At 38.3% G+C, this 27821-nt stretch overlaps 2 protein-coding genes across 3 annotated transcripts in view; one reads left to right on the forward strand and one right to left on the reverse strand.

Annotated features, from left to right (window-relative positions):
* ubxn4 (UBX domain protein 4) overlaps positions 1 to 12890 on the forward strand; it is a 17551-nt gene extending 4661 nt beyond the window's left edge. Inside the window, exons 6-13 of the mRNA XM_062402435.1 lie at positions 676 to 787; positions 2489 to 2543; positions 3364 to 3528; positions 4067 to 4194; positions 4641 to 4743; positions 5983 to 6114; positions 7102 to 7316; positions 8110 to 12890. Of these exons, the coding sequence (XP_062258419.1) occupies positions 676 to 787; positions 2489 to 2543; positions 3364 to 3528; positions 4067 to 4194; positions 4641 to 4743; positions 5983 to 6114; positions 7102 to 7316; positions 8110 to 8239 (1040 nt within the window). The 3' untranslated portion in view covers positions 8240 to 12890. The remainder of the gene's footprint in view (positions 1 to 675; positions 788 to 2488; positions 2544 to 3363; positions 3529 to 4066; positions 4195 to 4640; positions 4744 to 5982; positions 6115 to 7101; positions 7317 to 8109) is intronic.
* Positions 11838 to 26599, reverse strand: itgb2 (integrin, beta 2). 2 transcript variants are annotated; one of them, XM_062402434.1, is made up of 16 exons: positions 26524 to 26599; positions 22257 to 22308; positions 21398 to 21495; positions 20993 to 21194; positions 20671 to 20841; positions 19688 to 19929; positions 18060 to 18218; positions 17743 to 17838; positions 17560 to 17649; positions 17308 to 17445; positions 16528 to 16718; positions 16019 to 16251; positions 14562 to 14781; positions 14176 to 14390; positions 12887 to 13053; positions 11838 to 12263 (listed from the first exon to the last, which is right to left on the reverse strand). In XM_062402434.1, the coding sequence occupies exons 2-16, from the start codon at positions 22303 to 22305 to the stop codon at positions 12198 to 12200; spliced, it is 2337 nt and encodes a 778-aa protein (XP_062258418.1). In that variant the 5' UTR covers positions 22306 to 22308; positions 26524 to 26599; the 3' UTR covers positions 11838 to 12197. The 2 variants fall into 2 exon arrangements, with proteins under 2 accessions (XP_062258418.1, XP_062258417.1); XM_062402433.1 differs by lacking the exon at positions 26524 to 26599 and adding an exon at positions 23578 to 23731.
* Between the last annotated feature and the right edge of the window lie 1222 nt (positions 26600 to 27821).

Raw genomic sequence — 27821 nt, forward strand, 5'->3', positions numbered from 1 at the left:
CAATATGCAATAACATTGTTGAATATCACGATGGCTATATGTCTTGCGAGAAATAATCCCTGGCTATGGACACAGAGATTACGGACAGCTCCTGAGCCTAAGGGAGAAGGCGCACAACCCGACCACAGGGCGAAACACAATTCCTGGAAGCTGAAAACATGCAAATTCTTACATGGCGTGCATAAATGTTACCTATTGAGCATTTTTTTAATGCTTTCGATAGACGTGTACGTCAGCAGGTTCCGATTTTTGCCAATATCCAGCAACTTTGCATAGCCATTGGTGAGGGCTGGACCAAATTTCCCCCGGCCACAATCAATAACCTGATCAACTCTATGCGAACAAGATATGTCGCATTGCGAGAGGCAAATGGTTTTCATACTGGTTTTCTATCAAACTCAGTGAAACTGTTGTTCAGTGCCTAATAAATGTCTTGCTTCAAGATAAACTGCACATTTAAAAATAATTATTCTGTCTGAAATCTTACGTCTTTAACTTCCATTCATGAACAAAATATAGGTTTTGCATTTATGTTTTTGTTGAGTTAAGTAGATGAGAAATGATTGCAAACAGAATTCAAGGGTGAATATGGAAATAATTTTTTGCTTTGTGCTGACAAGGTGTGGAGTTGCCAGTTAACGCAGTGCTTTCCTTTTGTGTTTCTGTTGTGTGTAGCACCTCTATTGAGCTCAGAAGATGCCCCAGTGACTCTTGCAGAAAATGCTTCTTCAGATGATGCTACTCACTGTGCTCAGAGTGAGGAAAACCTGGACTCTAAAGTGCAAAGGTAGAAGATCAAATATTTGTTCTAGACAGAAAATGTGTTCTGTATTGAGGTGTTGACACTGTAGTCTTCATATTTTTAAGCAAAAAATGGCAGCCAAAAGAAAAAAAATACAGCTAACCTTAAGTTATGGCAAAAACATTTTTTTTTTCACTATTATGAGTATACAAGCATTACCGCACATTAGAAATACTTCACAATAATAAAAGGTTTAACTACAGCTAAACACCAGTGTTGACTCGCCTACACTCTGACTTCATGAACAAGATTTAAATTACAGGGTACATAATTCTACCTGTAACAAAGTATAAATGTCTCAAGAGCTTATGACATTGAAAGATTATAGTAGGGCTGCACGATTTAAGAAAACATGCAAATGCTCTAATCTTGTTGAATATTGTGAAGACGATATGACTTGCGATAAATATACAAATTATTAATTATAGAGTGTTGAAGTCTTTCTGCTTTGGTTTCACTGCTAACATAGACACCATATAGTAAGTGGTCTATGCAGACACGAAAAAAAAATGGAATGCATTATTTCCATTCCAACAACATGGTTTTATTGAAGAGAATATTCCACCTGGCTACGAATACAGGGGCCTCAGACAGCTCCACAGCCCTAGGGAGAAGGTGCCACAAAGTCCAGGGCAGACACCCAGGGAGCCATGCACAGATCTACTAAGTCCGCTTACAGTGTATATTTTCAGATCATGATTTTTATCGATTTTTTTGTTTGAGAAAAGCTGTCAGTAATTTTCTGCTCTTCTCTGTGTCTCTATCACTTGCGCTGCACCAACTGCGTCAAGCTAAACTGAGCGTCTCCGTTGTCACCTCAGGCTCTCCATATATTGTCTAAGTTTACAAATGTGGATGTTTTACCCACTCTTAGTTTACATGTGTGTTTGAGGAAATGAGAGAGTGGGACAGCTGATGATTGAGCGTGCTGCTCTGATGAAAGATTTATCTCATTAAGAAAAGTATTGATCATATGTGATGATCAGTGTTGATATTGTGGTGTCATTTCAAACAAATCAACATTTAAACTTTAGAAAGCCAGAGATGTCAGCTCAGCCTGAGAGAGACAAAGATACCTAAGAGAGAGATAAGCTGAGTCTGTGTGTGTGCCTTTACTTTTCCCTCATGTTCTGGGACTATCATAAAATACGGAATTATTTTACAAAATCATCCGCTCATAGTAATTAATTTGACCCGGGTCAAACGTGATCACTAGAAGTTTCCATAGTAGAATTTAGTCGGGAGGAGGCTAAATTTGACTGACTGACACTTGACTGAGCCGTCTTGCAATACTCTGTCCCTCATTATTCTCTTCTTCCGACAATGATTAATTGACGGAATCTCGGAATTGATGGGATCTGAACACTTTAAATTTATAATCTAGGTCAGCAGGGCTCCATCTAATTTGCCAAATATATTGACATGCAGAGTGTGAATACATGGAACATCGAATGTCATTTATCGCACTTCAAAATGCTTTTGGGGATATGTATATCGTGCATGTTGATATCGCGATGACGATACATTACCGATATATAGTGCATCCCTTGTTCAAAGTCCAGGCCATTAACTGCTCTGCTGGTAAATTATGATAAAAAAAAAAGTGAAAGAAAGGCCATGCAGTGCTGTAGTCATATTGTCAAGATAAGTGTGTTTATTGTATCATACATTGTTCTATTCTGTTAGGTTAAACAAAAAACTGGAGGAGAGACAAGAGCAAAAGAAGAAAGGAGAAGAAGAGGTAAAGATAATGTTAAGGAATTTGACGTTGTTTTGCGATGGGCGCTAGCAAGTAAAGCCATCCTGAGCAGACAATCATGACACCAGAGCATCTGAGAAGTGGAAGTATTTAGAGTTTTGTACTGTAGATGGCAAAGTAACAATCAAAGGTGAGGCTTTTTGTCTTTGTACTGGCTTATAACAAATATATGGGCTCACCTGTTAGAAGCGGGAGGGGGTGGGATATATCCGTAGCATTTTATCAAAGTTAATGTGTTTTACTGCAACAACCTAGCAACATTTTGCTGCTGGTTAAGGAGTGAGGTGACACATTTTTAATTGTACAAAACATACATTACATCCTTTTGAGCTCACTTGAAGACGTGCTCCCTCCTCTTTTTCTAAGTAAAACAGTGTTTACCACCAATTAGAATAACGGTGCACACTATGAGGAGAATTGCTCATAGCATCTGTAATTCTGTTATCGCACTTTTCTTACTCAGGCACTGAAAATGCACCGAATGGCTTGTGTTTGATACATTTTACACAAGCAGCTCTTAAACTGACTTTGTGGTGTCTGTTTGGGTACGAACAGGAGGCTGATTGAACACTGAGGTGATTGGTAACCTTCACTTTACTGTATGTCACACTGTCTTATGTAATGAAAAGTGCTGACCTGCTGGAGCAGGTTGGGCAGTAAACCTCAGTTTATACAAGCACAGGCACAGCATTAAATGCTCAGCACTGACCATTAGAGCTTTATTTTATTTGTACCTTATGTTAGTTTGAACTACTGCACATCATTATTGTGGCCAATACAGCCTGTGTGTTTCATTATTCAGGATGAGATCAGAAAGGAAATGGAGCGGCGGAAGATTGGGAAGGACGTGCAGGACTTAAAAAAGAAACAAGAAGACGATAAGACTAAGCGTCTCCTGGATGAGAGGAACCGGGAGAAGGCAGAGGAGAAGGCTGCCAGGGACCGGGTCAAACTTCAAATTGCCATGGTAACCTCTATCTTCTTAAATGTTGAGGAAGTGTGGAAAACGGCTATCTGGCTGCTAAATGATATATAAGAAATTACATTCAAAAAAGTTGATAATGTTGGGTAACAATATTATAGAATCCTCAACATAGCTAGTTCACCAACCCCGGAGAGGTGGGAAGGGGACTAGTTGATTGTTTTTAATTGTTCATGTTTTATAAAAGTTTTTTTTGTTTTCTCATTGGCTCTCATTGTTATTTGCTATTCATACAAACTTCACATTTCCTCCCTGTAAAATTTTAACTGCTAACCTGGAATCCTAGACTGACTTGGTACTGGTTTTGTATCAGTCAGAGCTTTGGAGACCCTTTTAATCGAGCATGTGCCTTATTAGCTATTATAATATAATTTCTTAATCTGCCCTTTCTAAGCTAGTGTTGTCACAAATATATATTGAGGTGTCAGCTCTATAACTGGAATGATACAAAAGTCTGATATCGATGTAAGATTACCAGATTTAACTTGATCTGTTGCTCCTGTCTGTCCTCTCTGTCCTGCAGGACCGAGCTGACAGAGCAGCCCGCTATTCCAAAACCCAGGAAGAGGACAAAGCTGTTAAAGATGCTCTGCTGCAGGCCCGACAGGCAGAACAGGAGGCCAGGAAGGAGACATTGGTCAGGCAGAGGAGGTAAAAAGTCCAGAGACCAAGGAGTTGTCGACCAATGGGTGTAAAATCTTCCTGACTGAACTTACACTGAGCTTCATTTGAATTAATATGGAAAGATTTGAAATATCACCCACCACGTTAACAGAGGGGTTGGTATAATATGTATGATAATGTGATAGCCCATAATATATATATATATATATATATATATATATATGTGGTTTTGTCTTTGGCCACTCACGTGACCCTGTCCCATTGCAATCTGAGCCCTGAAAAGTGTGAAGCAGGTAGCAGCTCGTAGGCTTTCTAAATCAAAATTGAAGTGAATACAATACAAATTTTAACGATATCAAACAATCATCTTGACTAGTCAGCTAAGGTTTTTACCGTCAAACTTTTTTATCCCTTACTTTTGTTGGATGCAGTGTTTGCGAATTGTATTCCCCAAATTTGTTTTGTGTATGTAGTACCATAGCAAGGATACAGTTCCGCCTCCCAGATGGGTCATCTCTCACCAACCAGTTCCCCTCTCAGAGCACACTGCAGGAGGCTCGTCACTTTGCTGTTCAGGTCTGTCTTACCAATCTATTTCTAATAAGTCGTCACTCTTCTTTTTGTATGTTTTTACTGTCTTCATTCACCAGAACCATGAAATGGATTTTAAACACAGAACTAGACATATGGTTTGAACCATTTGGATGATGTTTACCACGCAGTGCTTTGTTTTCTGATTTAAAGCCTACACGTCTATTAAAGGTTGAGTGTGTAAGATTTAGGTGAAAGGGATCTCTTGAGACATTTTATATAATAATCCTAGTGATGTTTTCACGAGTGTTTCATCTAAACTATACAAATTGTTGTTTTATTTACCCTAGAAGTGACTCAAAGAAATGTTTGCGAATGTCTTATTTAATATTAATAAATTATGAGCACATCCTACGTACGTATGTATGTGTACCAAGGTATGTGGCTGTATGTTGGTGGTGTGGGAGTAGGGGGTTCTTCCATTTAGACATGAAAATTAAGCTTTCCAATTACCTACCAGTTTTTAACAATAGACAGGTATTTCAGAATCTTTTGAGTCAAACTTCCAAATGATTCCACGTCAGTCAGCATAATTTCTGAGTAATGAAATTGTAGTGTAGTGTCTGGCCCAAACTGGGTGTACGTGCAGTGCGTGATGGCTAAAATGTTGTTCTGCTACACCTCTTGGACATCTGTTGTTCCCACATGGTTGGTCTCCTACATAGCTGCATATAAAAGTAGGCTTATGTTCTCAAATTACTATACTATGAAGTCAAGCATCTTCTGGCCGTGCAAAAACTGCACAATAAAACCTTGTTCCTTGAATGAATGGATTCAGTCAACAGAAATTAGTGCTTTTTTAAATTATTTTTGTAACAAATTCAAAAGATATTCTAATTTAAACTGTTCATTTTCAATGTCTATTTTGCTGATGGGCGACATTCACTCTTTAAGAGCAGCACGACTTGAGCCTTTGACACACGTTTCACGCAGGCGGTGGGGTCACTCTAAGCTGATAACATGCGGCCACTGAAATGAAAAAAAAGATTACATTACATTTCATTTAGCTGACGCTTTTATTCAAAGCGACTTACATTAAGTGCATAAAACCCAGAGGGTAAAGACCCAGGACAACAAGATTCAAGAAAGTTGAGATGTTCCTTGAAAAAGTCATGCGCCACTCATGCATCCAGTGTGGCCTGGCTGTGAAGTGTGACATGTGTAACCTAGTAAATCTCTTCATGTCTAATCACTTTTAATGTTTTTGTGCTGATCATGTCTCAGGAAGTGGGAAACCGTTACGGCAACTTCTCCCTAGCAACCATGTTCCCTCGGCGGGAGTTCACAACTGAAGACCTGAACAAAACTCTGCTAGAGCTGGAATTGGCTCCAAGTGCTTCCATTGTGCTTCTGCCGGTGAGCAAACCCAGATTGCATGTTTGCTATAACAGAGTTGTGTTCATGGATAAATGCGGCATTGCGTCATCTGCAACAATGAAGTTGAAGGGATATGTAGCAGCCGATTGTCAAACAGATAAACGTATCAAATCAAACTTCGAATTATACTAATCAAAGGGCCACTGTTGCACCATGGGTTGTGGTGTACGCGGATGGGAAAAACATAGTGTCCAAACAGATGTCCAGTTTCTGCGAAAAGCGTGGTTTATTTAACCAAACAGCGAGCAAACAAAGAACAAAGAAAATTCCTGTGCCTCTCCCGCTCCGGTAAAAAACCATTTGCCCACCCAGGTGCATGCTGGTCCCTTACCGACAGCCTACCTATATAACTTCAGGTGCCCCCCTACCGTGCCCAAATGAAACAAAACACAAATAATAAACAAGAAACACCTAAAGTAAACAAATAATAAACTAGAATACTAATAGAAATCTAATCATAATGAAATCAAGCAAATTGACTGAGAATAACCAAAAAACTAAATACTCACTAAACAAAATAATAAACTAAACAGCACTAAGTACTACAACTAAATAAATAGCTCCAACAGGATAGTTCGACGAAAGCCTTACCCTAACCCTAACCCAATACAATTGAACTGAGTGGGGACAATTTCTTCATACGGAAAAAAAAGATCAATAGGAAGAAAAAAAAGCCTCCATACTGCTCCTGTGGTGTCATCCAAGTATCCATGAACCCCAACATTCAAATTGGACTCAAAATGGTGTCATTTACACCATGTTAAATCGGAGTGAGAGAAGGGGCAGGAAAGTGTGTAAGAGACAGGCTCACGTTTGCCTCTTACTGTTCAGTACAGTCAGAGTGCGGTTAGATTAGCGTAGCAAAGGGAAGCAGAGAAAAATAAACTCACTGATGTCCAGAACTGTTAAAGCATTCCATAATCGTTCCTCTTGAGTCAATATTATTTCGTATTCTCTCCAACTCAGCATTCAGGCAGGTCTGCTAACACTTCAGTCCAGTCCTCTGGGGATGGCATTTGGGCAGTTCTTGGAACACTCCTCTATCCTCTACTGGCTGTATGGAGATTCCTCAGCACCTTTCTGTTTACAACTCCCCCCCCTCCTGGGCCGGCATCCCAAGGCTCCACCCAGCCGTCCAGTTCGTATACCAACTCATCATCGGCCTCCGACAAGGCAAAGCGGTAAGGGACAGCTACTGCTCTACCTAAACAACATGCATACTCTTCATCAACCAAGGAAGGCTGAACAAAATTGACAGTTAAGTCCAATAGGCCATTCATCTGCTTACAAAGACTAAACTAAGGTAGAGTTGTATGTGTTAAGAATGTGCACAGCCTGAAAGCTGTATGAATCATAATCAACATTATCTCAAGGCAGAAACTGCAGCTGTTTGGAATGGGCTGTTTACTTGGCCTGTGGGGATGCTGGTTGCAGCTTTCTTTCTGAAAAACTGTTAAAGTGACCTGCAGTGATTGAGTTGCTGCAAGTAAAGTGCTGGACTCAGTATGGTAATACGGTGTGAAACCTGAGCGCTGTTCACTCTCACGTTCATCATATGTACAAAATATGTTCTAATATAATACCAAAATATGAATGGCGTTCATTGAACGGGTTCATGCACAATACTGACCTGGAGCTAGAATGTTTTCACACTTTCGTCAATCATATAAAAAGTCTTTGTATTTCACTGTTGCTCCATTGTGCAACTCTTTGCCCTGCTGGACCAGTAGCTCATGTATCCATAGCTAAATTTAATATATATACTGTTGTGTGCCATTTTTTTGGGATACTATTGAATCAGCTAGGTGACTTTGACTCTTCTGTTACTCATTCTATCATGCGGGCAGTTTCTTTAATTAGAGTTCAGTTCCATCAGCAGATTTTGGGAGATCTGTGTTTTTTATTTGTTATATACTGTACACACATAATGTTCATGTGTTAATTGTCATGCCATTTTCCTTTATCTCCACTCAGAGAAACTCACACTCTGGAGGAGCGTCCCAAAGACTTCAAGAAAGAGGGTAAAATCTGCAGTCTGAGGACTCAGGAGGACAGTGAGGATGAGAACAACACTTGGAACGGGAACTCTACCCAGCAGATGTAACATGTGAAGTAATTCAGTCTGTTTAGGGTTGCTGCTCCGGCTGATGCTTTGTTTTCTACCCCATTCATGCTTGGTATAAACATCCATCCTGAGTGATCCAGTCACAAGTGGTGAACACCAAGTTCAGGTCTGAACTTGCCCAAATGCGTCCTGAATTCATCCTGAGAGCCGATCACTCAAACCACATTAAGAGGTGGTCTGGGACGCATTCCTCTCGCTCTGTGAACGGATGCCCTCTGGGCCACAAATGAAGGACCACCTACCCAGCTGACATCCTCTGACCTGCTCCAGTTTCAAAGAATCAAATGTATTTTGTTGTTTCTCAGTGCCGATACGTCGATTTGTTAGGGTTAGGGTTACAGTATCAACACATAATAATTGATGCAACTCTTTTGCCTCCCTCTCTAGCTTCTCCCAACAGACAGACACACACTGTGACATCAGACACATATTTAAACTCAGACCGGTTAAAAAATACATAATTTGGCCTTTGAGAAAACATGATTATTAGCATTATAGAGTGGGGAAGTGAGATCTGATGACAAGTGTTCAATGGAGACACATTCAGGAACCGTTTAATTCCAGGTGTAAACACAGGTACTTAATGCTGTCCTCTTGAGATTATCAGGACTGATGTTAATACCAGGTCTGAACAGGGCCTTTGTTATACTGTGTCCCAAACCTATGCCCTCCTTTTTCTCCTAACCTTTGCTCAGAATACAGCAGCTTCACAGAGTGCTTTAAGCTACACAAGTATCATCTTGGGGTTTTTGATCTCAGTAGTTAATTGTCAGATAGATGATAATTAAGTTAATTATTAACAACAATTATCAGGCACCACACTGATTTAAAAACCATCAGACCCGAGGATGCATTGTTATGGAGTCAATGGAATTTAGAAATGTCTAACTTTGAAATGTGATTGGGACTTATTCCATCAAGCAGCAAAATGAAGACACTTTTGTCTAAGTCTAGGATGTATAAAACATTTCATAAAACAGCTTGCAAACTGCTGCTAGAGGACTGTGCATCTACAAAGGTGGCCCGTAAACACAAACACACATGTTTGTACTACTATCTTGGTAAATAAACTAATTTGCATAATGCAGTCCCTAGCTCCTTACCCTAAACATCCAAACTAAATGCTTAACCTAATCTAAACCTAATTCTAACTCTTACCTTAAACCAAGTCTTAGCCCCCGAACAGTCCATTAAAGGGGGGGTTAACAAAGTTTTAAAAAATTTCCCCCCAACGTAGGCTGTAGGCTCAAACTTTTCTTCACAAAGAAGGCTGTACAACAGCACGCACACCTAGGCATCATGTGTTTCTACGAGCTGATAATGGGTAACTACTGATGTTTCTGCATTACAATATGAAAATTAAAGTAGTCTAGTTTTCAAATTTTTGTATTTGTTCTTTGTTGACCTGATCCCAATTCTTCATATGTGGGTGAACCTATCTAGGCCCGCAGTTTGACATTTGACTTGAATAATTGTTCTTTTATCTTGAAATAAGGCAACATGATTATTGTCTGATCAGTTGACATGGTCATATTACCTCAGCCTGTTACAAACTATTATAAATTAAACACATCTGACCCCAATAATAACTTGGTGGCAGTACAATGAACACATTACAACAGTACATAAAATTATTCTTTATTTCATGAATAATAAATTTAGACGAAAAGTCCTTAAGTATTATGTGTTCTGGTGGGAAGTGGTAACTCTTTTGGTCACAGACCATGCAGCAAGTATCTTTTTTCCATAGTTTTCAAAACTCCATTTGGATTGGTCTTTATCTAATCTGCAAAGCTTTATTCGCAAAGGGATAGTTTTAACTCATATCTACTGACCACTATGTCGATGGAAGGAGGGGCAGGTGAAGTGTTTGAGTCCACAAAACACTTCTGGACTTTCAGGGGTAAGCAGTGTTGCAGCCAAATCCAAAATCCAATCCTCCATGTTGCTCCTGTGGTGTCATCCAAGGGTCCTTAAGCACCCACATTCAAATTCGACTAGAAAAAAGGTTATTTACACAGTTTTTAGCCTAAATTTCCTCTGATATCTTCTGGAGCAGGGGTTTTCAACTGGTTTTGTCCCAGGGACCACCATTCTGCCTAGAAAGTAATCCACGGCCCACTGATTTGCCTACGCGCGCGTGTGCCTGTGTGTGTGTGTGGACAGAAGGAAGTTTTAACATTTGGTTTTCCATGTTGGTTTTGACTAAAAGAAACCTCAAAACAAATCCAGAAAAATCTGTGTAAAAAACAGCAAAAACGTTTGATTTCCAGGGCTTAAGAATTAAAAACAAAATTAAAATGCAGTTTCTAGTTGTAGTGCTTGTCAGAACCATATGTACATCAATATATAACGTTCATGACTTAAATGTACAGACATGTAGCTGACATGTTGCGAGAACGTGAAAGTAACAGTGATCAATAACAATCAACATAAACTGGGGCTACAACTGAAGAGGGAAGATGACAAAGCAATGCAGAATATGTCACAAATGATAATCATACAATATTACACGAATAATTGAGGCCTACTTAAGTTTAACCTCATGATCACCAGCAGCAAATCCCACCTACTGCTAGTGTTGGGAGAGAGGGTGGTGGGTGAGTAGTACTTCTGTGTGTGTGTGTGTGTGGAGAGAGGGGAGACCAATCAGTGTGATATCTGGGCATGGTGAAGTCCACACAGCATGTCTATTCGTGGCGAAATGGTAGACAGCAACAGTCTCATGTCATCCTCTGGTTTAAGCCTTGCCCGGTACTTATTCTTCAAGTACGCCAGTGTAGAAAAAACGCTCTCACACAGGTAGGTTGTTGGAAAGGGCAAAAGATACCTCATTGCTTTTGCAGCAAGCTGTGGAAATTCTGTCTTGCAACTTATCCAGAACTTAACAAGGGACTGTGTGTCACACTTTGAGTCTCAGAGCTCTCCTAAGAAATTGTTTCTCAACCAGCAAACATGGTTAAGTTGACTGTTATTGCAATTCATTGTTTTGGCTATTATGCCAATTTATTTGTCTTATTACAAAGTATTTGTTTTCGCTCTTTTGTTTTATTTAATAATTTCATTATTAATTCTGCCCTTTTGGCCTTCTTTTTGGGAAAATAAAAATTCCCTATATACAAACTACATCTCTGCTCAACCGCTCTTCTACATCTACCTTTACCACTCATGCACAGGGGAAAACTACTGTCAGTTTCTAGACCCCAAGCCGGTTTCAAGGTTCCCCTCAACACCTTTATATTATTTTAGACATATTTTTCTTATTTTAGATTTTTGGGTTAGGGTTAATATGGTGAGACTCAGACTCAAAACCCTATTGACAGTATCAGATAAGATAGTTCCAGCATCTGAGGGTGAATGAGCTCGATGTGTCTCAACTAAAGAATTGGGATGACAGCCAGGTCTCTGCCCCCCCAGGGGGTAATCATAGACATGGATATCAGACAGTGTGTGAGAGGGACATTTGAACAGCAGCTTTTCCATATTCATCTCTCAACTCTTTTAAATGCAGTTTGCAACTCTGGACTAGGAAACAATGGCTGTGTGTACTGATAGCAAATATTGGATTACCAAAATGTGATTTATTAATTTTTTATTGAACTATTAAAAAGAATCTGCCTCTGCCTGCACAAATACAATCCTCAGAAAGTGGATTGTACTATACCTGACAAAGACAGGGTAAAATATAATTATTTTATACAAAGCATTACAACAGTTTTGATATGAATGAAAAAGAGAATTGAAAATTATAATTTCATGTGAAATGGGCAATGAAATTAAGTGTGCAGGTAATGTTAATGGGTAGCTTTTAGTGCAAAAATTGCATTAAAATATTCCTGAGCATGAGCATTACAAAAGAAATTCAACTAACATAAGTCTCACACAATTATAATAGTACAAAGCAATGCTGAGCGTTTTCCTGCTGCAGTAGAAGACCTCATTCTCCAGTGAATGTTGGGTTGGCCACAGTGGTGGTGGCATTCTGGAACAGTGGGTTGTCAGCCTGGTGACAGAGAAAGCCAGGTGGTTTGTTAATTACCATTTCCATATTCAGCTTTTATCATGTCATATTACCACAGACCATGTTGGATCTCCAGAATTGCAAAAACAGTTATTGTGGATTAATACTGTCATATATCGCCCGGGGACACCAGTGCCAGGGAGTGTGACATCTAAAACGGTGGTGTAGTTCAAGTTTAATTTCATTTAAATAAAATCAGGTTAGTAGGCTGTATGTTTATTGGGGTGGGGGTGCATGGTCTTATCAATTGATGTCTTAAAATGTATATCTACTCCATGACTTAGAATGTGAAGTTGACCTTTCAGAGGGCTTTGTAACATATTAGAGATGAATGGATGCTTGTTTGTCAGCATTAAAGTTGATCATCAAACGTCCACAGCCTTACCTGACCCCCGCAGCCTCATTGTGTCAACATAATACAATAACAGTATGTCCTGCTGTACAGCACACCACACTGCTGCTGCACTGCAGGGTTTTGTAGACTTTCTTTCAAACAAAAAATAAGATGTGCCTCTCTGCAAAGTAAATTCACACTAAGTAACAACACCATAAAATCCCTAAATGGTGATTATTTCTAGCTTATCAGTAATAAAGAAGTGCCTCACCTTTGCCCACTGTGACTTTTTCCTTTCATTTTCAAATTTCCTGAACTCCTTCAGGTCCCTCATGTAGAATAATAACTTGATGAGCATCAGCACCAAGATTCCAATAAGAGCCACAGACACTATGGAGCCTCCGATAATAGCTATGACGTTGGGTGGTTTTGGACAGTCTGGAGGAAGAATTGTAAATCATTTAGCTTTTACACATATCCAAAATGTAAGGAGGTGTACATGTATATCTGCTGCCTTTTTCAGACTCTAGATGGCAGTGTTGGTAAGCCTCAGTACACTTGGGTAACGACTGAAATGTCATCAACTATAATTTGAAATTCGGCCATAATTGGAATTTGGTTCAAAAATTAATTTCCTCTTCAGGACAAAATTCAATTACTTCAGATACAAATTATAGTGCCATCATCAAGGCTAAGTCTATATAAGTCTAATACTGCAGTTTATAAAACGTACTCAATGAATTAACTCTAGAGATGAAGTTACTCAATTTCAAAATTATAAAACAAAATTCAGCATTCCATAACATTTACTGCTGATACATACAGCTACTTCATTGCCTCACCCAGACCTCAAGCATTGAGAAAATAAATAAATGAACCTGGGTAAAACACATAATTCAGCATAAATATAAATTGTCCTGAAGACAATTTATAAGCATACAAAAGCCTAAACTGACTTTTTACTCAGTACATGGTTCCTTGATAGAAACCAGTTTTGAACCAAGTTTAATTCAGAGTATAAAGAATTCTAGATTTGTAATGGATTAAAGTCTGAAGTGCAAATACTGGTGTCATCAGCAAAAAGAGGAAAAAGATGATCTCTTGACCCATTTTACACATGGTTTAAACTATCGTCACATGTCTTTGCCAGTTTCTGAAACAATTTGATTTTTCCCATCCAGCACACATGTGGTTAAATGACAAATACATTTGCATCCATCTTTGGGCATATTGGACTTATAGTTAAGTGTGTTCAGGAACATTGATGCTGCAGGAAGTATTTAAATGGTGCAAGATAGTGATATTTAGCAACAGGAATGTGTGCAATGTGGACTTGATACACACAGATGTTTCTTCCTCTACCTGCTAACTCTTCCATTATAATTGCAATGGGTCAGGGTGTGGGGACACCTGCCTTTGAAAGGTGGAGTGATATGTAAGAACCCCATAAGAATTTAACCCTAACTCAAAACAGCATATCCAAATGTAATGACATAACAAACTAGTTTTTAAATAGAATTGCTCTGAAGTTTTTATCTGTTTTTTTAATTAATAGCTTACCTCTCTGTTTCAGAATTTCAGCCCTGTAGTAATCCTCTCCAACCAGCTGGTCCAGCCTATATTTGATCCAGCAGCCTTCAGAGTCCTTCTGCTGGCACGGCTTGCTTGTTATTGTGAACTGCTCTACCATCCCATGAAAAATGCTCTTGCTGCAAGCCACACTACAGTTTTTCTTAAAGAGACCAGAGTCAAAGCCAAGGCATTCAATGCAGTTCCTGAAAAATAAATAGAAACAGTTCATACTTTAAAGTAAGCCTTAATATCTCAACATAGGCTATAAGTAGAGATTCAGTCTTGACAAAATACTGGTAAGTCTTTCTTTTGTAATTCGGTGAACTAAACCTTTATTAAGTATTTTAATATTTAGTTGAGTTTGGAATCCTTACAGTTTGGTCTGGCATGCGTCAGGGCAGCCGAGGCAGTGCTGGCAGTGTGGCCGCTGGTATCCCTCCTTACACTGACAGCGGTTGCACTTGCAAGATCCTCTACCGAAGCACACAGTGTTGTTTAGTGTTCGACAGCCCTCCTCAGACACCATGCACTGACAGGCTGAGCCCTCATAGCCTGTATTACAGTCACATCTTCCGCATTTGCACCTACCATTTCCTGGAAATTGTATTGAATGAAAATGAGAGTTAGAGCATGGAAGTTAATGGTTGGAGGATCTTAAGGAGGAATGCCCTATTGATGCATAAAATGATAGACTGCATGATAGGTCGAGAAAACTGTGAACCATGCAAAGCTTAGTGGACCAGCAGACTAAAATATAGAGGTGAATGTGAGCATAAGGGTTCCTTATCAAAACATTAGTATATACTAATAATAACATCCTGTGGTTCATGGCATTATGGTGAAATGTCACAATGCAATGGCTTACTAGAAGTGGAAATGCAAACAGATTTTCAGCCCAATTTGTCAGTCCCCATCAAGTTTTGCACGGCTCATACCCCTGATCAGCCCTCAGTCAGCAGTCATCAATTGCTATGCGTGAACTCTTCCAAAGTACGATAAGAGAAGCTCTTCAATGTGTTGCAGACTTCGAGCAGATGTCCAACCTGCTGCTAATCTAGTTGGAATCTGCTCCAGCCAACTCCATTCACTCAGAGTGCAAGACGAGGTGAAGAAAGGTGAAGTTACATAAAGTGTTGAGATCCGCCCCTGACACTGACACTGGTAAGAAAGAGCAAGAAAAAAGACAGGAACACTAGGGACAATAATAGAAGAACTGACTAGGAGGGAAGGGAACACACATACATGTAGCCTGTACATATAGATTGACGATGCCGTTGTACAAAGCTGAAATATCCCACATACGGGTGCTGCTATCTTGCGAGAAACAATAAGATACAATACAATACATTAATAATGTCATATCATAATGATGCAATTCTTTACATATGATCATGGATTATTTTTTTAATCTATATAAGCATCATGTTGTTTCTATAGTCCTATAGGATGCATTTCTGACTTATTAGACTTCATGATGTAAATCATATGGTGGGGTCAACTTTCTGAATAATATGAATAATAATGTCATTCATATTATTATAATAAATTAGATTGACTCTTATGTGTACATATCTTTGAAAATGTATTCATTGGATCACATTTGTTTACCTTGACCTTTGACAAATCAACTTCATAACCTAATCATGTAATACTCTCCTGTTCCAACGCACCCACACACACACAAACACACAAACACACACACACAAACACACACACACACACACACACACACACACACACACACACAAACACAATCACCTTCTTCCAGTTAAGGTACTGGATAGGGTAAGGCGTAACAATGCAGAGAGTAACAAAATGACTGAAACCCTACCTCCGCACAGTTTATTCTGGAACTTTTCACAGTGTTCATCATCACACTCGCAGAAGTCCCCATGGTAACGCAGTCCATTCTCTGTGGTGTGGCACTGGCACCTGCCACACACACAGTCTCCACGACCCTCACAGTCTGTTCCATTCTGCCTCTTACAAGATGCCCGTAAGGACAACTCGTCTTTATTGCCAATGGAACAGTTGCAGAACTGACCAACAAAGCCATCATGGCAGCTGTAATTAAAAAAAAGAATGCAGTTAAAACTAAAATCGAATTGAAACATGACAAAGTGAAATATTGAAAACATTAAAAATTGCGCTCATCATCTACACACACAGCTCTGTGAAGTCCTGTGGCTACAATAATAACAGAAAACTAAGTAGTTCACTTCCCAGGCAGTAGATGGTAGCTGTTTACAATGATATCATATAGAATAGTTCTTCCCATTACTGCTATAGGCTTCTCCCATTTGTTGAGGTGCTCTTACACTCATTGGTTGTAAACCTTACCTGCAGATACCACAGTGAACTCCTCCCTTCTCACTGCAGTGTGTGTGGCTTTTGTCAGAAGGGTCCTCACACTTACAATCACAGTTTGTAGATAAGCTCACAGTCAATGTGTCCTTAATGCCCAGTGGTCTGATAGTGAAAGACTTGTTCTCCATACATGAGTGTGCTGTGACAGTGACTTCAAAGGAGATCTGAAGAAAAAGTATTTGTATAGATGGCGAGTAAAGTAGAGGTGTAATAACGTAACAAAAACAAAAATCTATAAAAAAAACACAAATATTCTTCATCTTCACTTGTATTGATATTCAATAGCACTCCTATTTCTATAGTTTCATTTTGATTGTGGTTCTTCCTCTTTGTTTTCTCTCTTCTAAGATTGAATGTTAAATGTGGGAATTGTTGGGTTACTCATGCCCTTTCTATGAAAAGTGAATATAATCGTAATATAATTATATTCTGACATAAAGCTATAGAAATACATTTTTAATTAAATTATATATCAACATTTCATGAAGCTGAGGTTTAACAGTCAGTTGAATAAGCTGATAGCCTCTGTGGGTTTGGGCATTTGATGGACACAGCATGTCTGACCAGACGGAAACAAAAAAGACTCTGAACATAGTGAACAGTTTACATATCCCATCTGATCTGGGGATGCCTTTGTACATGGGTGACTCCACTACAAAGATATAATCCAAAACAGATGGAACAAGAACTTTGTGCACTTGACATATTCAACAGCGAAAAACATGCTGGTATGTATAAACAAAAATAACTGACCTCTTGTCCCACACGCACATTGTCACACACCCCTTTGCTGTCCCCTGCTGGTCCTGCATTTTTGCATATAGGTGTGTAGACAACTCTTACATTGTCTGGGAGATTGTCATGGGTCACAGTTACTTTGGAGGACAACCGCTGTCATAGATCACACATTTAGGAAATTATATTCACCAAAAAGCACAAAATCAGGAGAAGAGATATGGTTGTATACAAAAGGAGAATATTAGCAAAATGTATGAAACAACTTACATTGTAGGCACTTTCAATCAACTGAACAACATTGTTAGAATCTGATGACAGAACTCCCACCTCTGATTTTGGTATCATTTGAGAGAGTTGCTGGGATAAATTAATTAAAAAAACATAAGTTGAAATAAACAATCATCATTTTTTCTGTAGGTAAGTAATAAATGTAACGTCAATTTGACCTACCTTGTACACAACCTCCATATTTTTTGTCACTGCAAATATTGGTTGAATATTGTTTTTTTCCAACTGCATAGCTAATTGTCCAACAGAAGGGTAGTCCTGCATAAAGCAATGGAATCATGCAAACATAATATCCGCGTTACAGCTCTAAAAAAGTGCAAGTGAACAAAATGGAACAGCTGTTTTTCAAGAAAATCGGTTTGGAATTATTGTGATGATGATGATTGAGAATAACACAATATGGATAATTTGTTCACATTTTGCCCACAAATGTTATTATAACATAACGTTTTGACTCCCTGTTGTGATTCAAAACTTACCATCTCACTGCTCTTGGTATAAAGGCTGTTCTCCATGTGGCATTTTTCATCATTGGGTTCCAGAATTCCTGCCAATTTTCCATCACCAGCCATGTGGAATCCATCATCAGTGGTCAGTACAATCAGTCGAGTGCTGCTATTCCTCCATCCAATTTTTTCCTAAACAGCATTATGTGTGAGGGAGCTAGTTAAAGCCGGTGTAAACAGGCTTGTATCATATTGGCTTGGAAAAAAAAAACTTTTCAAAAGAAACTTTATACCTCACTAATCTGCAATGCAAACATGTTTGAGAATAAAGATGATTCCTGCTTTGAGTGTGTTGTTGTCATTTCAATGGAAGGAGGAGATGAGTGATAGGTGTAGAACCCCGGGATCAGTGTTCAGTTTTAATGTTAGGGAAAAAATGTGGTAGTGGTTTGAATAACACAGGACCCGCTTTACATTTTAAGTCAGCATTGATGTTTTCATAGACATCAAACTTTGACCTGTGCAAATGGAACCAAGGAACCCCAAAGACTTTGGCTGCCAGAGCAACTTTGTTTTGTCTTTATGTTAATGTGAAGGGCAGCACTAATGTCAACAAAAAGTATAATTGTTTTGTTAATTTGATTGACAGTTTGTGAACAGATCTTCTAGGAAAAAGGATAGCACTTAATACAAAATTATAAAGTGACTGGGTGGGAGTTGCTTTCAGTGGGCTGTACTCCATGTGTGAAAAAAACCTGCGTGTAAAGCAATGGGGACTCACATAATGAAAAAAAAGTTCCTATGAGGACATGATGTGCTCTCAACTAATCCTTTGTCCACATTAACTGATTATTTTCAATTCTTCTTCACCCTAACCCATTTTTAATGTCTGTTTCCTCTTTGTTTTGTTTAACACAGGCATCACTATTCAACTGACTTTTCATAACGTGTGTTTGTTAACCTGCCAAGGTCACATAAAGTCGAATTAATTGACCCTTATTATTTCAATAGATTTAATCCATTAGGGTTCTTGTTTTCTTATTCAGTTTAGTTCAGATGCATCATCAGTGCTTCATGGACCCATGAGGGAAAATCTAATTATATTTCCAGTAGCCTATATAAATGCCTGTATTTATTCCTGCAGCACTAAATGAACATACTTTTTTAATTTCTCTGGTGTCATAGTGAAGGAAACAACTCTATTATTGGATTTTGATGATTTATCTTTTGACTTCATGCTAAAATAGTCTACTATCACTGGTGCACATTTTGTTCAATGTATACCAGAGTAATATTAGCTTCTTCTCAAATTTAACTGAATGGATATACCTTGAAACTGGAAGATATAATTGTGATATTAGTTCTGACCTATCAATCAAACCAAAAGGTGTGAGTCCATAGAAGAATTATTGTCTTGATTTCTTTTGGGTTATCCAAACCTATTGTTTTCAATGGTGGTTTGTACCTTGTACAGCTGTCACTATCAATTTAAGCTAATACCCCCTGCTAAAAGGCATGACCTTTGTAAAATGAATTATTTCTTCCTGAGTGGACACCAAAAGTGGGTTTTCGAATTATACTCTTTTTTTTTTTTTTTTAAACATACTCACTTATCTTGTATTACTCACAGTATATAGTAATTTTATTGGTTAAGTCCTTACCCCACATACAGCAGCCTGAATCATGGCATCAAGACTTCCTTCAGGAGAATCCAAGTTTCCAGAAATGAACTGCTGTTTCACTTTTGTTCTAAAATCATCCTCCCGTGATGTCATACTGAGCACATGTCTGTAGCCAAAGGCTGCCTGACACTGTTGGTAGTTCTCATCACATGGCCTCTCCAGTTTGTCCTTGTTGGTGTTGGTGTAAGGGAGGACTGTCTTATCAACGAAGGCACCAAACCCTGTAGTTATTGAAATGTGTATTACTTGCTAATAAATTAAGCATTTTTGTTTTTGTGATACACCAAATATTTAGACACTTTAGAATACAGCCTGTAATCATATCATAATCAGCTTCATGAATTTGTCCAAAATTTGCATCATCTAGGTTATCGGTTCCCAAACTGGGGTCGACGTCGCCCCAGGGGTACACAAAGTGATTCAGGGGGGACGCGGGAAATGTGCACAAAGTTTAAATCCTGCATAGGACTGAGCTGCGTGCACCAAGGTTTACAGGAGACAGGTTGATTTAGCGTGGGCGTGCACCAGCTAGCGGTTTAATACGAGCCGATAGATCCGATAGAATACTAGATTCTAGTGCATCAGTCTAGTGCCACCCAGCTGTTCTTATTGTACTGAGGAAATTTTTGAAGGATAATTGTACATGATTGTTATTTATATAGTGCTTCTCTAGTATGGATGATCCCTCAAAGCCCTTTAAAGTTCAGTTTTGCCATTTACCCATTCACACACACATACACTGCATCCATGTGCAGCACTTTCTCTCCTACACATCATTCATATATGGCACAGCGGTCAGGTGCAAACTGGGTTTCAGTATCTTCAGCACTCTGAACCATAGTATTGGTGTATAGTAGTAAAGATAATGACATCGTAGGTTGTGGCTGTATTCCAAAGCAGTACAAAATAAGAAACATTTGGATTCTGTCAATTCATATTATTAAATTAAGACTGCCTCATACCTATTTGAGCATGTGCAGTGATATTCTTCAGAGCTGCAAAAAGTTTTTGTCCAAGTCCTTTGACATTTTCCAAGTCATCTTTCATGGAGAAAGACAGGTCCATCAGGTAGTAGAGATCAACTGGATAACCCTGAACTCTCTTAAAAGAAACATTGAATGTTGCAGGAAGCCCTGTAAACACAAGATATGGATTGAATCAAATCAGTTGGGATGAGCTTATTGTGAAAATTGTGGAAACATGTGCAAAACAATATTTTTCTCTGATCTGTAACCCAACAACTAGATTCCTCTAATTATGTCTGCATTAACTGATTCAACTTACCAGGGCGCAGTTTCAGACTAATCTTCTGTGGGCTGAGCTGAACAGCACCCTGCTCCTTGAATGAACTGGTGAGATTTTCATTCTTGCTGATGAAGACACCGTTCTGGGGGGAGATGATTTCCTCCTTCTTACAGCCTTTTGCTATCAACTGAGCTTGGGTGTCACAGCGTGCTGTTTCCCTCTCACCAGCTTTGGTGAAATTCTGGACAAAGGGAAGTCAAAAAAACATGTCAAGAGACAGAAACGTCTCTTTATTCAAAGAGCATTCATGCTTATCATTATTTATCCCTTGCATCAGTTTAAGTATTAAGTTAGCTTATCCTGAAAATTCTCAAGTAAATGTCATTATTCAAATAATTATAAACCCTGAGCAGTGACAGATGTTACATTACATTTCTTTCTCACCAGCTGTTGGCACCACACACAGTATGGCCCAGATCTGATACAGTCATTGCAGGTGTTGATCACTGACTTCGCGCAAACTTCCTCTTGGTGACACAAACCTGCAAAGAAAACCACAAACTCTATACAACACAGATCCTTAAAACAGCAGTTCAAACAGCACAAATTGCTGAGATAATATGTTATGGACACAAATTACTAAAATTCATTCAAACTCATTCCTGCTTTCAGTGAGATCCTGGCAAACAACGTGCATGCAGCAATCTCAGTCAAAAGAATGTATTGAAATCCCTCAGCAGTAATGAAGAATCCAGTATTCAGAGGTAGATTATTAATAATGTGTATATCTCATAAATCATACTACTGTTGTCATTAATATTGGTGAGTCTATCTATGCTTGGTATAAGGCTGAACCTCATTTTGTTGTATATTGTCCAGTAACCTGTCTTGTCACAGTGTCCTCACTTGGTACTCAAAAAACATATATTTTAATCATCATCATTTATTCTTCGAAATTTTGTTTTAGTATTCCTGCTGGGATGAAAACCTTGTGAAGTCAAAGTGACCAGGTTTGACAATTTTAGGGAACAAGGTCCCATCTGAAACTGAAGGAGACCTGAACAGGGCCTCAACATTCTTTATTATTGAAATTCCCTTTTCCCCTTTTTTTGCTCTTGAATTAATTCCACCACCTAGCTAGTCAGTGACAAACTGGTTGCTGTACATTTTGTACAATCGCTGTGGTATTGAGCATAGTCATTTGATAGATTACAATTGAATAATTGATTCAATTTCAATTTATCATTTGATGAGCTTCAAGATTTCCAAAAAGGTAGCGAAATGTTAAATTTGTTTATCTTACCACTTCCACCCATTAACAGGAGTAGAAGAAACAACAAACAGTGATCCATCTCCTGTTGACAAAAAGAAACACATTTTCTCTCAGAGCGACATTCACTAGGATCATGACAGGACCACGTAATCCTGACTATCATAGTCATTTGAGGTAGAAGTACTTTATCAATGACTTACACCTGCAAACATCAAATATAATGATTCATGGTACAAATTCAGATTTGGCTTTGTTACTTAGTAGATCAGGCCATAGTTAATTCTTCTTGGGTCAAGCAAATGAGTAAAATAATAATCTAAAATATTGCCAAAATTTTTCTTACAGCTAATGCTAAAAATGTATTTCAGCCAGTGGAACACTTACAAGGTGTGACTACAGGTGATGACATGCTGACATTGCATTGGAGGCTAAATTGCAGAGAAATAAAGTGCAACTGTTACGGCTTACCAGCAGAAGGTGCCAGTCACCTAGGTTTGAAGACTCACTCCAGAGTTATTGCGTACTCTTCAATATTAGTATAGCTATTGAATAAACAATATTATTAAGGGATGGTGGACCTTTTTTTATTTATCCAAAAAGCTTTCATTCTGAAATTCAGTATACATTTCTATTAAAGCCAATATTATTGTACACCTTGTTAAAACAAATACACCCTGGACAGGAGGAATAAGTTGATGGCCTCACTTTGTAAAGCCAACATTTTATATGTATGTAGATGTAAAAACGTCTCCTAACTTTCCCCTTTGCTCCTGACAGCAAACATATGTAGAGAGTCATTTGACCGACCCAGCTTATTGACCCAGGTTTGCTCATAGGAATCACTGAGGCACTTCTGACCTGGGCATTGGTAGATTAAACATTGAGGCATTTATACTAAAGCACCAAAAAAAAAAATATGCATAACAGTTCACTAGAAATGAGCAACAACTAGATATCAGAACAAAAAGTGATGGGTTACTTCTGTGTAGATGAATGTTCAGACAAGAATATACTACATTACTAAGTGCGGACATAAGTCTGCAGCATCTTTACCTGGTTGGGAGGTGAAATGATTTAAGTGTTGGTGCCAGAATAATCAGGAGAATAATTTCCCTACATTTAGTAGTTTTATACTGGAAGGCCTTATGTTCAGAGTTGTCCCTATTGTTCTATACTGCGGGTGTTAGTAAATGGGAAGGACAAAAACCTGTCAGTATGATAGACCAGCAAACTACAACTTTGGATAAAAGGTTTCACCAATCTTAATTTCAAGACTGAAGGTGAAAGATACAGATAGATATAGATCACATTTAAATACACAAGCTTGATAATAAAAAATAAAAAACCTTACCCTTGGGGAGTTTGTTAACTTGTGATGAGCAGCTCACAATTGCAATTAAAAACACTTGAAGTTAAAAATATCAAAGGTCCCAAAACAGTGAGTTACATATGAAAATGAAATAATTTGTCACTTTCAATTTATGTGAAGCGTCCACCCCCTGTCAGAGCTCAGGCCACCATACTGAATGTAAATGTAATCCTTCCCTGTACACTTTTGACACCATAAAAGGCAATAGAGAAGAGTGAGAAGTTGGGTCGTTGATGCATTTCCTCTTTCAGACTCAGAGATCGTTTATGTGTGGTTACACGCAAAATAGATTTGGTGTTTCAGTACATACAAAATAACAAAGCTGAAACTTACAATACACATATACATTATCAGATAACAATGGCAGTTTTGTGCAGGAATGCCATCTGTTTCATTATAAAGAGGACTCAATGTCCTGGCTGAGTGTCGGTTGTCATTTTTTTTCACACGCGCTGTGTGTCCGCTACTGACGGAAGAGTTACAGGTTTATCTCCTACATTTCCTTCGAGAACAAGTTGGTTCATGTACTAAACTAAATGCTAGGACTCTACGGTATGAAGATGCGCATCTTTCGGTCTCTCGATAACCTTAAAAAAATTCGGAAACAAATGAGTGGATTCAGAATATGAAACCTCGGAGTGCTTTCACTTTGAAACGGGTTCAGGAAGTGTTGTAAATACGTTTGTGTCATGAACGGATAAACTTTGTGGTTCACAGCAGAATAAACACAGAAAATGATCTTACCTGCGTTTTAATGTAGGTTGTAATGGAATTCATTTCCTTGTTTATGACGTTTTTTTTTATTGCGAAATATTTGCAAGAGCGGAAGATATATCTTGTATATTAAGCCTTTAATGCAAATAGCTAAAAATAATGAATATGACCGTCTTAAATGTTTTTTTTGGAAGATATCACGGTGGTAGATCTCGGCTTATGTTGGAATTAAAAAGTGATCTTGGGCTCGAAAAGGTTTGTGACCACTACTTTAGAGGATCAGATCAGAACCTCCCAAAAGCCCAACTATGACAATTACTTCCATTGTGTGAAATTAGTTGACAGCAAAACACAAACAATCAACAGCAGAATATATATTTTTACAGAAGAGTGGAATGATTTAGCTTTTCCAGATTTTTTCATGTGAAAATGAAGCTTCGGACAAAACATAGAGAGAGTTAATCACTAAATAAATTCATCACAACCATTCAAGCTTCATTTTAATCCAGCAAATATCATTTGATTTGGACAAAACACCTGATAGTGTTGATGCTTTGACTCAGAACAACAAGAGGAGAAATAAAGATTAAAGCCCCTGATGACCTTTATTAGACATATGATTCACACACTGTCCAATATTTTGATGATGATCAAACGTTTCATTCAGACTGAACTCATCACACATTAGTTACTGAACTTCTCTCCTCTTCCTTCAAAAGTAGAAAAATACTCACTAAATAATAAACTTTCCTGTGCTTTTTTAATATATTGCTTTAGGCTGACATTAAAGAAGTTATTTCTTGTGTTTTTTGTCTGATCTAGTCATGTGATCTTACTTCACATTTCACTTTATTACGTATCACTTTCTAAAAGCCAAATAATGAATATGTATTTATTCAGTATCCTTAACATGTTTCGTATAAGAGGCCCCAAGCCAAAACTAAGACAAGCAACTTTGATCCACTTTGTCAGATGGAATGACTGGCTGGTAACCACCATATTGAATTCCATTAAGCAGCAACACATCTCTTACATGTCACACTTATTGTAAGTCAAACTAAACAATATGGTGTAAAACACATGATTATCACCATGCTTGAGCTGAAGCTCTCCATGAGAAAAGAAGATAGAGGTCATCTTTGGGCAAAAGCTTTCAAAATACCAGACTATGGTGGAGGAATGCATGTACAACAGTTGGAGAGTTAAGGTTCACTAAAGATGTGTCTGCAGTTTGTTAAATGAGAGACTTGACCTGACTCACTTTCAGGAGCCTTGTGACTGACTGCTCAGACATGCATATGACATCACTCCTAAAGACTGAAGAGTTTAAGTCGGTCAATTTCATTAAGATCCCACAACATTCAATGGATGTTTAAATCCGGGATTAGGAAAATATCAAAACTGTGATTTAAAAGCAGAAAAAGGAACATATCTGTTGACATGTTTCTGTAGTGAGTGTTTAAAACATGACATTCTGCGTATTATTCAACTGCACAGGACATGCAAAATAGTTAAATAGCTATCACCTTGATTTGCTACAGTCAAATAACTGCATTACATTACTCTGATACAAGAAAAATGTGTTTAATAATGAGATGTTATTAATTTTAATTATGTGCCAAGTGTAACTTAGTTATCCGTCTTCTGATTTGATATACTCAGCTAATTTTAATTTTACCAAATGAAGAATCAGTAGCAGGGTTGTCGAAGAAAAAGAAAAGAAACCTATGTAGAATCTCTCCTGCTTTATCTGAGGCAGAAAGTGCCAGGTGATTCTTTAGGAATGCTAACTGCTGAGGACCACAAAGTAAGGAGGGACCAATTGAGAGAATAGAAACATCTGTAACTGAAATCAAATGTTTAAAAGGGAAAATTCACATAATATAATTTAACAGTTCTGGATTCAAAAACTAAATAGAAAATACAGTTCCTGTTACCAATTCTCGAAAATGTGTCAGTTGTTAGCTCAGTCAACTCCCTTCCAAGAAAAAAGAAGCTTGTCTTCCTCTTTTGTCTAATTATAAACTGTCACAAGCCATTTTTCATAGTGGCCTGACTTACCTAACTTATTCTGACAACATGAAATACAATAATCTCAAAACATTTGAATATAAATTTATTTAGTCCTTTTTGTGGACATTGCCACAAATGGTTAAAAAAGTCAGAAACATAATGTATAATTGCAAAAACTCTTTCTTGTTAAGGCAAACTTACCAGAAAAAGGAAGAGGCAGCTGGACACTGTGGTTAAAAGCTGTTTTCAACACTGTATAGATAGAATTACTCCACCCTCATTACAGGAAGTGTGCAGCGACAAATGTGTCAAAGATAGCAAGATGTCAAGACAGAAGTGCAATTTGCAATAGATGCTGCGTGTTGCAGAGCATGTCAACAAAATGACAATATTCACAACATTCATGAGAAAAGACAAACCTTACATAAATAGAGGTAGACAAGTCTAACAAAGGGGAAAGGAGCAGCAATAACAATCGTAATGATAGAGGTATTGCCAATAATAGTAGTAGGCATATTGTAAATCCAAGCAACTAGTTATAATCATAATCCACAACCAGCTGCCACCACGATCACTATACATAATCACAAGCCATGATGTGGCCGCAGCCACGATCCTGCATCTGCAACAACAGCGGTACAAGGACTCCGGTTAAGAAGTCAATTAGGTAACTTGTATTGATAAGACATTAATGTGATGAAGAGCAAGAAGAGGAAAGAGATGGTGCCATATTAATAAGGGCCTTGTAGGTGAAGAGGAGAATTTTTTTTAATTCTATTCTAAATTTAACAGGAAGCCAGTGTAGTGAAGCTAATACTGGAGAATTGTGATCTCTTTTCTTGGTTCTTGTCAGGACACGTGTTGCAGTAATTTGTCTGCATCTTTTTGAGACAAGATGTGCCTGATTTCTGTAAAATAACGATGAAAAAAGATAGTCCTTGAAATTAGTTTAGAATGTGGATGAAAGCACAAATCTGGCTCAAACATAACTTCTAGTTTCCTGACGATTTTTCTGAAAGCAAGGGCGATACCATCCAGAGTAGCTATATAATTAAATAATGCATCTCCTTGGTGTTTAAGGCTAAGTATTACAACTTTTGTTTAGTCTGAGTTTTATCAGACATTTTCTGAATCATTCAGGTTTTTATATCGTTTAAACATACTTGGAGTATAGCTGGCTGTTGAGTTTCCTCTGGTTTCATAGATAAGTATAACTGGCTAACGTCTGGATAGCGATGACATTTTTCAGTGTTTCCTGATAATACTTTTAAGATTCAAACCAGCTTAGGGCAGTTCCTTAAAAGCCTCTTAACCATGAGGCAAAATGTTGACATACCCTTGTGGCCAAAAAAAGGCCGGGTAGCCATCAGGTCTGACCTAGCAACAGGAGCGGCCCCGACCTGGCAAGGAGATGCTCCAGTAGAGTAGTTCACCTCTGCTACTGCCTCTGCAGAGCCTCCAGCTGCAGGTTACTCTTCACTGCCACCTCCCAGTACATG

This window comes from Platichthys flesus, chromosome 13, assembly GCF_949316205.1.
Source record: "Platichthys flesus chromosome 13, fPlaFle2.1, whole genome shotgun sequence".
NCBI classification, from domain to species: domain Eukaryota; kingdom Metazoa; phylum Chordata; class Actinopteri; order Pleuronectiformes; family Pleuronectidae; genus Platichthys; species Platichthys flesus.